Source organism: Mauremys mutica, chromosome 8 (genome assembly GCF_020497125.1).
Source record: "Mauremys mutica isolate MM-2020 ecotype Southern chromosome 8, ASM2049712v1, whole genome shotgun sequence".
In the NCBI taxonomy this organism is placed as follows: Eukaryota; Metazoa; Chordata; order Testudines; family Geoemydidae; genus Mauremys; species Mauremys mutica.
The window spans coordinates 108,183,558-108,196,340 of record NC_059079.1 but is presented as its reverse complement, the minus strand read 5'-3'; the positions used below and the strand labels follow the sequence as shown (position 1 = coordinate 108,196,340).

At 43.0% G+C, this 12,783-nt stretch overlaps 1 protein-coding gene across 2 annotated transcripts; it reads left to right on the top strand.

Moving 5' to 3' along the window:
* The first annotated feature begins 5 nt into the window (after positions 1-5).
* SOX30 (SRY-box transcription factor 30) lies at positions 6-11,626 on the top strand. Of its 2 annotated transcripts, none has more exons than XM_045027757.1 (5): positions 6-1,144; positions 2,379-2,618; positions 4,632-4,811; positions 6,409-6,901; positions 10,292-11,626. In XM_045027757.1, exons 1-5 carry the CDS (start codon positions 223-225, stop codon positions 10,671-10,673), a joined length of 2,217 nt encoding a protein of 738 aa, XP_044883692.1. In that variant the 5' UTR covers positions 6-222; the 3' UTR covers positions 10,674-11,626. The 2 variants fall into 2 exon arrangements, with proteins under 2 accessions (XP_044883692.1, XP_044883693.1); XM_045027758.1 differs by having other exon boundaries at positions 13-1,144; positions 10,430-11,626.
* Positions 11,627-12,783: the final 1,157 nt, after the last annotated feature.

The window sequence follows — 12,783 nt, the reverse complement described above, 5'->3', positions numbered from 1 at the left end:
GGGAGGCCGGGCCGGCGGGAGGCACGTGGCGCCCCCGCCGTTGCCATTTGCGGCGGCCCCGGGCGGGGCGCGAGGCGCGGAGGGCAGCGCGTGCCGCGGGCGGGGCGGGGGCGCTGAGAACGTTTGCGAAGCAACCGCAGGAAACAAACGGACGGCGACAGAGGGCCGCGGCTGAGCTCACAATCCCCGACAATCCCCCTCCCGCCGGGGCCCGCCTGCGCCATGGAGGGGGGGGCGCAGGAGGAGCCCCCGCGGCAACCGCACCCCCCAGCCGGCAAGGAGGCACCCCGCTTGGAGCACCTCCTCCTGCACCCCCTCACCAGGCAGGGGGGCAGGGAGCCGCACCTCCTGCTCCTCCCCCCCAGGCCGGGGCCCCTCCCTCAGCTCCTGCCCCCCCTCCCCCGGCAGGGCGCCCGCTGCAAGGAGCTGCACCCCCTGAATGGGCACAGTTCCCCCAGCAAGCAGCTGCCGCCCCCCACAGCTGCGCTGGAACCTGGGGAGCAGGAGGGGGGGAGTGAGCCCCCCCGGGCCCTGCAGGGGAAAGCAGAGGAGCAGGAGCAAGAGGGCCAGCTGGGGTGCAGCGGCTGCAGCAAGAGAAAGAGGGGCGAGCTCAAGGCCTCTGCAGCCCGACGAGCAGGGAAAGAGGGGACCCAGCTCGCGGCCAGCGGCACTGTCAGGAGAGGAGGGGATCAAAAAGGGGGGGACGCAGAGGAGAGCCAGAAAGAGGTGATGGTGAAAGAGACTGTGGGGGACAGCGTGGCCTCGGGGACTGGGAAAGAAGGAGCAATCAAGGCAGAGCAGGCAGAGGCAGCCAGTGAGGACTGCAAGGGGAGGGAAGAAGCAGTGTCGTCCAAGCCAGCTGGATCGTGCAGCGGCCCGGCTCACGCCAGCAAAGATGCCCCTGCGGCTCAGCCGCCTGGTGGGTTCAGAGCCCAGCATCCTCAAGACCTGAAGATCCCATTGACACTCCATCCAGTACCCTCTGGGACCAGGATCCAGTTTCAGGGACCTCCGCCTTCTGAGCTGATCCGAGTGACTAAAGTGCCCCTGGCCCAAGTGCCCCTTAAAATGCAATCCTTACTGGAGCCTTCAGTCAAAATTGAAACTAAGGATGTGCCCCTCACAGTGCTGCCCTCTGATGCAGGTATTATTCTATGGCAGTGGCATCGGAATTTCCAAGGCTTCAACACATATGTTGCCCCATAGTTGGAATTTTAGCAGTTAGGAAACACAAGTGGAAATGCTATTGAAGTACTGGCCTTTCTATGTAAACTGTATCCATATCATTTCCACCTGCACTGAGAGTGTAAACATACAGTCACATTCAACCTGGGTTTTAGAGGGTTCAGCTCCGTTGACCTCTGTGCAGCTGCTTACTCCAGTTCTGACTTTAGCCCACTGTAGCAGGTGTCTGATTCTTAACTATAAAGCCTAAGATTTTCAAGATTTTAGGAGCCTAAAAGCAGTCATTAAAGTCCTTGTGTAGGCACCAGCCCGATTTTGAAAATGCAGGGCTTAATCTTTAAGAGTGGATTCAGGAGCTCAAATTTGACTTTTAAAATTAATAATTTATTTTAAGAGGTGTCCTAATGGCTAATAGACTCTTCTCCTTTCATTGATAATGCAGGATTTAGGTGATGGGTGCATTTAGAAATACCTTTCATAGAGGGACTGCTTGCTAAGTGAATTAGTAGTGGAATGGAAACCTTTTGCCTTTAGGTCATCAGCTCAAATCCAGCCCTGTTTGTTGTAATTGGAAGTTGATTGCATCTCATGAGCATTTAGTAGATTCATCAGTCCTTCCAGCAATGGTGTCCACATCACACAAAAAAACTAGCACCATAGCAGACTTAGCAGAGAAGCCAAGAATTGAATAGCTATGGAAGTGAACTATCATATTACCACTGAATGTGATCCCTGCAAGGTCAGGGTTTAGGTGCATTACTGTTGCACTGTGCATAAACTTGCACTGATACTGTGGTGCCTTTATAAACGTACGTATTAAATGACACAATAATTAGTCAAATGAAAACAAAACCCCTACCATTTTTTTATTATGGTGAAATTAGCTGTGATCTGTATGAAATGAGAGAGAGACTATGCCACAATAGCAGATACTGTAATGTCAAATATTTAAATTAGTCTTTATAGAGTATTTCACTTGTGGCTAGTCATTACTCCGGTATTCTCTTAGTTGACAACATTTAAACGTTTTTTCCAAGGGCAATTATCCAAGTATGTATGGAGGCTTGTGCATTCCAAAATCCATGTGTTTCTTTTGTTTGGGTTTAGCTGGATTCTTTCTTTAAATATGATCTACAGCAACATTGCATGTGCTGTCTACCTAATGATATTCTTTCCTGATTTTTGTTACATAGGGATACCAGATACCCCATTTAGCAAAGACAGAAATGGCCATGTAAAACGTCCAATGAATGCATTTATGGTGTGGGCAAGAATTCACCGGCCGGCACTAGCCAAAGCTAACCCAGCTGCCAATAATGCAGAAATCAGTGTCCAGCTTGGATTAGAGTGGAACAAACTCACTGAAGAGCAAAAGAAGCCCTATTATGATGAAGCTCAAAAGATTAAAGAAAAGCACAGAGAGGAATTTCCTGGTAAAAAATGCATATACTTCCTTACACCTGCATGCTGCAAAAGTTTGCGTTACCCCAAAATGTTGACTTTATAAATGCACATGGCCTAGTGCAGTATTCTGCATGGACTGATACAGATGCCCAGGGTCGGGGAAGTGGCAGGCAGAGAGCTACGTGATAGGCAAATGAATCTAGTCCAGTAGGATTGGGAAAGGAAAAGCCATATAGGGAATGAGGGTCAGTATGCTAAATGGGAAGAAAAAAACCCTGTGTGGAGGTGGGAAACAGGAGGGTCCCCAACTTCTAATGTTTGGTTTTTGGAGCACAGTATTCTGAACTTTGAATTCCCTGTGCTTCTAGAGTTATTTGTCCCTTAAATTGTAATATTCATTTAAGGCATTTTCCTAAAAATTATTGTCATCAGATATTATGGTGACAAGGACATAGAAATGCCTATAAATAGATTAAATAATTTTTTCAACCTTAAGTGTGGACTAACAGTTTCCTGTTTGGGAGTAATAATGTAAACAATAATAGCGTCCAATACCCATATAATTAAAAATAAAGAAATCTATACCTAATTACAAGTTAGATTATTAAAATTCAAAGATTTTCAATTCTAATTTACTTTTCACCGGTTATTCTATTTCTTTCTATTTTTCTTTTCTCTCAGATTGGGTAAAGAAAGTAAACTAGTCAGTTTCACTTTATAAACAATTTTTAGTGAGTTTCACTTTCTGTTTCCCATGCACAAATATAATGCTGCAAAACTGTAGGAAATGTTCAGTTGCAAAGCTGTAAGGGAATGTTATAGCCAAATACAAATGTTACATCTGAACAAAAATCCTCATTTTCACTGGAAACACATTTATTTTTAATAGAAACAGAAAAGCTTTCATGAAATATTAGCTTAGAAAGAGCAGGAATACCAAGTGTCTCATTCACCTCTTCTTACTCCAGATTTCGGCTGTCTATATTACACTATTCTAAGTAATCCAGAGGTGAATTAAGACTCAAATCTGGTTTTCTGTGTTTTGCCTGGATAACTTGTTGGAGATCTCAGATGTGGAATGAGACTTTTTTCAGCCTTTAACTGAAGGGGGCAGGGTAGTGAATCCTTAACAAACATTTTTCTCCTGAGTAATTTAAACAGGTGGAAAAAACAGAGTTTTTAAACTGAATAAAAATCACTAAAATATAAGATGCTACGTCCTTTGTATCTGTGATGTCATAATCCTACTTGTTCTCCAGGCTGCCACAGAGTATTCCAGAGTAGACAAGGTCTGAATTCTTATGTCAAAAATTAACAGAAGACAAAACATAATATTAAACACCCCCAAACATTCAGGCCCTCTTTAAACATTATAACGAGACAAAAAATCTAAGATGCTTAATGAAACCTAATTGGTATAAATGACCTACTGTCATCTTTACAAGTCTCTTACTATTTGATTGGTGTATGTATCAGAGGCAAACCTAGCTCTGCCTGCAGTAATACATGCACAGCTCCCATTGGGACAAATTCTTCCTTAACTATTACATCTCAACAGTCTCACTGGTGTAAATGAAATTTGCACAGGTGTAGTTGAGAATTAGGGAGCCAGTGAGATTATAAATCCGGAGTCATATTTTTAACATTACCATATTTTTTTCAAAATAAAGTCCAAGATGCATTGCCATTTTCTCCTGTACCCTCCCTTCATAATGTGTTGTTAATCTGTGCCACAGTGGCCCCTCTGGTTTTCTGATCCTGTGTCTCCTCCACCAAACACACAATAACGCATGTTCATATGAAAAGAATGAGAGAATGCACCAGTTTCATCATACTCTGATAGGATGCTCAGTCTGCCACTTTACTGAAGTGAATGGGAGTTTTGCTGTTGACTTCAACTGGAAGAGGATTTGCCCTTGTGGATCCATACAGACTTTTCAGAATTGTGGGTGTTGTATTTTTTCATGTCTTGTTACAGTGCAAGAAACTGGCCCACACATCTATGAAATCTGCCTTAAACTTTCTCATTTACTCTCCCACAGGCTGGGTTTATCAACCACGACCTGGCAAAAGAAAGCGCTTCCCATTGACTGTGACCACTGTATTTTCCGGCACCTCTCAGAACATCATCACTACAAACCCAACCACAATTTATCCTTTCCGACCACCCACTTACTCCGTTGTCATTCCCAATGTACAGAACAGTATTGGACATCCTGTCTGTGAGTTTGTTTAATTAGTTTTGTGAATTCATTCAATAATAATAAGAAAACTGTATCCTGTATAAGGTCAAGCGTAAGCCAGCATAAGAATGTTTAAAGCAACGGTCTAGTGGCGAAGCTGCTTTAGAGGACAAGGTGAAATTTGTCAGAAAAAGTGTCACAGGGAAAGATGTTAATAGTGTGAGGGCTGCATTTTTAAAAGCTGCATCTAAACTTGCAGGTGCAACTTTGCACACATTTTTCTAGATGTATAGTGTTTTCACAGCCACAGTTTTGCATGCACAGCAACTCAGCTTTGCATACACAACTGGAATAATTATGTATTTAACTAGCTAATTTGCAAACTGTGGTAGCCATGATGGTCCCAGGATATTAAAGACATAAGGTGAGTGAGGTAATAGCTTTTATTGGACCAACATCTGTTGGTGAGAGAGACAAGCTTGCAAGCTTACACAGAGCTCTTCTTCATGTCCTGAACAAGAGCTCTGTATAAACTCAAAAGCTTGTCTCTCCCACCAACAGAAGTTGATCCAATAAAAAAATTACCTCGTTCACTTTGTCTCTCTAATTTGCAAACACACATACAGTTTGAGTACACAAATCCAAGTTTCTGTCCATACCAAAACCTGGTTATGAGAGAAGTGTGCACAAAAAAGTACATGTGCAAAATGGTGCCCATATTTAAACTATCGTATAGTGTTGTTATGCTGCCTTGAATACCTACGCTGTTTCACCCCAGAGGTGGCTCTACTTTAGTTGTAGTTGAAGTGATTCCTGAATATATTGTTGTGAAGGACAAAATTTTCCAAAGTGCCTACATTCCATTGACTTGGGATTTAGGCTTTGAAGTCACTTAGGCAGTTTTGAAAATGTCCCCCAAAATGCTTTGGAATCGTTCTGTAGGAAGGGCACACTCTAAACAATAACTTTATTATCATAAAAATGATATAAAAATGTCTGCAAATTATGACAAAGTGAACAAACACTGACTGGGTGTGTCCTTTTTCAAAACAAATGAAAACTAACAATTTTGGGGCAATTTGGTATTCCCACTTGATTCTATTTCTTAGGGCCACAGTAGAACTAAGCAGGTTTACATCAGCTGAGAATGTATGCATATATTCTTTATGTATACATTGCAGGTCCATACTGGCTTGCTAAGTGGCATATGATTGTGAATTATAGGGGTGTTATGCTGCAGATGCTCTGGAGAGATGGGTTACAGAGCTCTGTAGTGGCAGCATTTCAATAAAGCAGTGTTGGAGTTAACCACATCATCCTTCTTAAATTTGCTAATACACTTAATTACATTCAGATTTGGATATCAATGTGACAAAGGTGGGTGTGTTACTCAGTAGAGGTGAGAACATTGTGTTTGGTTTCTGAGGAGGGGATTTCCAAGGACAGAAGAAATGTTGAGCTGTCTCTGTTTTTGGTTTTGGAGATGGAGGAGGACAATACAGCTTCCGCCTGGGAACCTTGCGTTTCTGTCTTCTTTCTAGTGTATGTGTAGTTAACTAAAGTGGGTACTTATAAAATGCTCTTACTGGAACCCTTCCATTCATGATTGATCAATAATCATTTCTGTTTTCAAAAGGTGAAGCCCCTTCTACTATCCAGCTGCCAGCTCCTTCCATTCAACATCCAGGTCCAATTACACTTTTCCAGCCGAGTGTTGGAAGCACCACACCAGTGGCTGTCCCAGCTCCAAATCTGCCCCTTCACCCTGTAATTCCGCCACAGCGCTTTGCAGGACCTGCACAGACAGAAGCTCATCATGTACCTTCCGGATCAAGTTGTTCTGTAAAGAGACCTATCCCAGTTTGCATTGAGAGCTCCAGCAGGAACCCAAGTAATGCCAGCACCACTCACTCCAGATTTCCTGTCTCTAATAGTCAACCCCCTAAGGAGTACTCAGGTGTTTCTACTTGTCCTAGAAGTGCACCAATTCCCCAGGCTCCCCCCATTCCTCACTCACATCTCTATCAACCTCCTCCCATTGGTCATCCAGCCACTCTCTTTGGAGCTCCTCCTCGATTTTCGTTTCATCACCCTTACTTCTTACCTGGACCCCACTACTTCCCATCAAGGTAATTAAGTCATTCATTTAAATTCTAGCGAGAGCTTGTATGTGTTAAAGGTCAATGAAACCTACTGCTTATAGAAAGAGTGCAAAGAACTGGGCAAGTGACTCTCAGCGCAGGAATGCAAGGCTGTGCGGGAAAGTGGGCTTAATGCCACCTTAACAGCTCCCCAAGTGTGGGACCTGCCAGCCCGAGGCTGCTCTGAGTTGTACCCAACTACCAATAGCGCCAAGCCATTGTGTGTTCCAAGCTAACAGCTAAGAGAAGTGCTTGCTGCCCCTCCCCGCCACCCAAGTCCCAGCAGTGCAGTTGAATTCAACAAAAATATATTGAGTAAAAGTTATGGAAATAAAAAAAATCAGAATTAAAACTGGGCAAGCATTTGAGCTGGCTACACAGTACCCCAAGCACCTTGGTGGGGTCGGCTCTGTGAAAAGGGATAGTACTGAGGTCTTACCAGATGGAAAGAGCCCTGGGGATGATATTGCAAATAAACCGTAGTATATTCTCTGCACCTTTGGGTTAGTCAACTGGAGAAGAGCAACTTGAACCAAGCACTCTTGGGTTTGTACACCCCCGTTACAGTATTTCACTGCTGACTAAACTGACCACGTGCAGAGGGTTCAACACTGTTGACTAAACTGACCACGTGCTATTGGTTCAACAGCGACCGCCTGCAGGCTCCAGTGCCTTGTAGCAGCCAGTTGATCAACAGCCAAATGTGCTGTTCAGGCCCAAGAGGACCTGCAAGCCAGCTAGTGCATAGAGATCAATGAAAAGAATTCACACTGCACCAACTCTGGGTCACTTTGAATGGAGAAATGAGTGAGCTCAGTGTTCATTTTCATAGCTTATTTTTTTATAAGTAGCCAATTTTCCTATATTTGATTTTAGAGGGAATTCAGCCTCACAAATGATTACAATGATCACTCTCTAGCTGGAGGCAATGCTTAAAGATTTGGAGCCACATTCTGCCTTGACTTACACACTGCACTCTCCTATTGATCTCAGCAGAACGTGCCTGCATGAAGTCAATGGGGTTGCCTTGACGGTAAATCAGGGCAGAAGATGACCCATGAAAACTGAAAGACCTTAATGGACAGATCGTATCTGCAACTCAAGTCAGTCTGTGGTCATGTGTTAAGTTCAAGAACCTTGAATAATAGACCAGGGTTATCATCATTTGAACAACACACTGATGCATTGGTGCCTGCCTTCACACTGGGCACTAAAGATGATCTGAGCTTTGGCCTTTGGTCTCTGTCATTAGGCAGAGCTCATGAGCAGCTTGGGGTGTTGGTTTTTTTGCTCAGACCATAACAGTCTGTTTGGTGTTCTAAAACAATTCATCTTTTTTGTGTAGCACTGATTGTGGAAATGAATGTGTGTGCAAAATTGTGTGCTAAAAATTAGCAGATGGATTGAAGAAATTTAAGGAAAGACCTCTTGACAGCTGCTTTTGGGATCCTATCCATGTGCTCTCTTAAGAGATGTGAATAGTACCATTGCAGCCTGGCTCTGCATTGTACCAATACATATCGTTAAACTATAATATCATTAGAGAAGGGCTCTATTACTTGTTTCACACACTTTAGTTACTCTACAGTAATCTATATATGTCTACACCACTGAATAAATTGTTATACACTTTGGCCCTCTGGGTCCTGAATCAGGATAAAAAATCAATTAGTTATTTTGGGAAGCAATTTCTTATCACCTTGTATGATTCTTTTTCTGGAGTTTCTCACTTTCAGCTGTCAATTGCATGATGTCCAGCCATGTATCCTGGTGGGGTTCTCAACCTATTTACCATTGTAGGCCGCATATGCAGTGCTCTCTGTGTTATGTGGGCCATAGCCACACATTATATACTACCTGAATGGCCCTGAGGATGTTACATGGACAACAGCTGTGTGCTGACTGGGCTGCAAGAAGCCTGTGGGTTGTGAACCACTGATGTGTCCTCTTTACCTAGTATACTCTGCGGGACAGGATTCCCTGACATCCTTCTTGTTTACTAACAGTCTAGCAGCTGCAAGACATGATTTAAAAAAGAAATAAAAGAAATTTTGTAGCCTTCTTCAACTCTACTATAAATGGTGGCCTGCAGAGATCACATAAACTGGGTTAGAACATAAGAACGGCCATATTGAGTCAGACCAATGGTCCATCTAGCCCAGTAGCCTGTCTTCTGACAGTGGCCAATGCCAGGTGCTTCACAAGGATTGAACAGAATAGGGCAGTTATCAAATGATCCATCCCCTGTCATCCAGTCCCAGAATCTGGCAGTCAGAGGCTAGGGGCACCCAGAGCATGGAATTGCATCCCTGACCATCTTGGCTAATAGCCATTGATGGATCTATCCTCCGTGAATTTATCTCATTCTTTTTTGAACCCAGTTATACATTTGGCCTTCACAACATCCCCTGGCAACGAGTTCCACAGGTTGACTGTGCATTGTGTGAAGAAATAATTCCTTTTGTTTCTTTTAAACCTGCTGGCTATTAATTCCATTGGTTGATCTCTGGCTCTTGTGTTATGTGACAGAGTAAATAACACTTTTTTTCCCACACCATTCATGATTTTATAGACCTCTATCATAGCGCCCTTTAGGTTCTGATGCTTGGTTTTACTATTTTGGGTATGTTTGATAAAATGCTTGATTGTAGGACACTATTTTATCTGTGACATTATAGTAGAACCTCAGAGTTACGAACACCAGAGTTACAAACTGACCGATCAACCACACACCTCATTTGGAACTGGAAGTACGCAATCAGGCAGCAGCAGACATACACAAAGCAAATATGATACAATATTGTGTTAAACATAAACTACTAAAAAATGGGAAAATTTAAAACAATTTGACAAGGTAACTGTTTCTGTGTTTCTTCATTTACATTAAGATGGGTAAAAGCAGCATTTTTCTTCTGCATTGTAAAGTTTCAAAGCTGTATTAAGTCAATATTCAGTTGTAAACTTTTGAAAGAACAACCATAACGTTTTGTTCAGAGTTACGAACATTTCAGAGTTACAAACAACCTCCATTCCTGAGGTGTTTGTAACTCTGAGATTCTGCTGTATTTACACTAATAAATAAAATAAGCAACTTCTTGGGTGTATCCAGCAGCAACAGAGCTGCATATGTAGGCTGGTGTCTCTGTCATAGGTCCGGGGTTTGACTCTCCTTGTATATAGGGTGGCTGCAGTGTTTGTAGAGGTTGGTGTGTTTAAATATCTCACTACTGTATGAATTGTCTAATGCAGATCATTAGGGTAGCTTTCATCTTCAGTCCCCCATAGAAATGTAGCCAGTCTTATGTGGTCCTTTTGCAATACAACTTAGCACCATGGCAGAAAGCGTGATTTATCGTCTCTTGGTCTCTTTCACTGCAGCACGTGCCCGTACAGTCGCCCTCCATTTGGCTATGGGAATTTCCCCAGCTCAATGCCCGAATGTCTTGGCTTTTACGAAGACCAGTACCAAAAGCACGAGGCTATGTTTTCTGCTCTGAACAGAGACTATCCTTTCAGGGAGTACCCAGATGAGCGCACACAGAGTGAAGATTCCCGCAGCTGTGAGAACCTAGAGGGAGTGTCTTATTACAACAGCCACAGCCATAGCGAGGAGGAATATTTAACCCCCATGCCACAGCTGGATATTGGAGCCTTGGAGAACGTTTTCACAGCAACCCCGTCCACACCCTCCAGCATCCAGCAAGTCAATGTGACTGACAGCGATGAGGAGGAGGAGGGGAAAGTGTTAAGAGATTTGTAATTTTTAAACCAAATGATAACAATGCACAGGAGTCTTTTAAAATATTAAATAAACATTTCAGTCCTATAATATCTTTTTAGTCAGTGTGTTCAAGGAGAAACCCAAATCACCTTGGCAATAAGTGCAGATTGTTTTAAGAAATCTGATCATCCTTTAGCATTTTGGGAGGCCAGATACGGACCTGGGACTGTCACTGATTTCTCTGGGTTTTCACCTGCTCACATTAGGCCTGCATTTGGGCCCAGAATCATGAAGGCATTCCTATTCAGGAAAGCAATTAAGCATGTGCTTAGCTTTAGGCCTGTGCTTAAGTGCATTTCTGAATAGGAATGGACTTAAGAATGTGCTTACGTGCTGGCCTGAATCAGGACTCTGGCTTTCTGTGTTCCAGGACTTGCATTCATTTTGGCAGTTTTACTTTAGGAATTTTAGCAAGTGAAATAATTCTGTCTGTATGTCACAGATTCTTGAACAAAATGTAATTCTTGATGCAATAAAATGCACTGGGGGCTAGGGATTGGGGTCAGGAGTAATTCCCTCATGCTTTCAGATTTGCCCTTTGGCTACCATGGTATATTTATTTAACATAATTTAGTTTTTTTTCTATATAATCTATATTTGTGCTGCAAATTGTTGTGTAATACATTGAAAATTTAGGGTCCAAATCTACCACCCATGCTCACATTAAATAGTATCTTATTGTGCAAGAGTCTCATTGATTTAAATGGGGACCATTTGGATAGTAAGGTGGTATTCAGTGGGAATCAGGGTGATAGAGACTAGCCCTGTGAAATAACTTATACTGGTGGACTATGATTTGATCCCTGAGTATAGTTAACATTAATATCTATACAATACCTGTTTTAAATTTGTTAGTTGGAAAATGTCTCCACTAAATTGTAAGAGCAGATGAGATACAGAATTTTATTGCCAAAACTAGTAATTCATGTCACTAAAGAATTTTTTTCTTTCTTTTTTCTTTCTTCCCATTTCTTTTGCTGGGAATCCCATTGTTCTTCTTCTGTTCTATTTAAATAAAGTCACATGAACTGCATGTTGTTCGTGCTGTATGTTGTGATGACAGACTTTATGGTGTATATGAAGAGGACCTGATAAGGGCCTGACCTGTTGCACTCAGACCCCTGTATGATCATAACTCAGATATTCTCACCATGTTCCTTGTTTAGCAGCTAGGAAAATCAGACCTGTTGCAAATTGAGGGCCTGATCCTGCTCCATTTGAAATCGAGGGGAAAATTTGCCATTGACTACAGTTGGACTTTTGAAGAGTTAAAATGGGAGTCTCCAGGGATAGTGTGTTCTAGAACATTGGACAGGTTTTCTCAATATAAATAGCATAGATACGTGTTGGATTTCCTATAGATGATATATCCCAGGTTTTAAGGTGTCTAAAGCTTTACTCAGTTAAAGAATATAGCTAGGTTCCATTTACACTACACATGGTGACCATGTTGTAACCAGGTCCCCTGATTCTATTATATCTGTAGTGTGGATGGGCCCTTAAGAGAAAAGTCTTATAAATAGCTGAAAATGCCTGTTAGCTCCTAAATGGGCTTCTGACTGAAAGCTGATAATGGCTCTGGAGAATGCATGTGGGCAAATGCACTACTTCCCACACAGGCGTGTTTCCAAAGTGTAAAGCAGCTGTTCGCAGGATTACTCCCTGAATCTGACCTCCCTCTCCCCCCGCTTTCCCTTTTATAGATTCCAGGGATGGTAAAATGAGACACTGGACTGGTCCATTACAAGGTGCCGGAAGCCAGAGCTGCTGCTTTCCAGTAATAGTCTGAATGTTGTGTGTTCTATTGGGAGGTTGAGGTAACTAACAAATTGTCCTTTGCCTTTTGCGGGGGGAACTGCCCCATGAGCTCTCCTTTGGCCATCGTTCTGACTGGGGCCCTGATCTGGCATGCATGCCCATGAACCTCAGTGGAAATTGGGAGCACTCAGCATCTGCTCAGGGTTGGCACCTACACAATTGTGGTCAATGGGAGTGGCACTGGGTGACTGGCCCCTTTAAGAGGGAGCAGGTGCGGGAGGAGGAGAGGTCCAATACACCTGTGACTGATTACCTGTTGCCAAATTGGGCT

Bases quoted from the DNA above. Each gene is read 5' to 3' on its own strand.
- SOX30 (XM_045027757.1), top strand. From the start codon at position 223: ATGGAGGGGGGGGCGCAGGAGGAGCCCCCGCGGCAACCGCACCCCCCA. The intron at 1,145-2,378 runs GTATTATTCTAT...TTTGTTACATAG, and splicing joins AGTGCTGCCCTCTGATGCAG to GGATACCAGATACCCCATTT. The intron at 2,619-4,631 runs GTAAAAAATGCA...ACTCTCCCACAG, and splicing joins GCACAGAGAGGAATTTCCTG to GCTGGGTTTATCAACCACGA.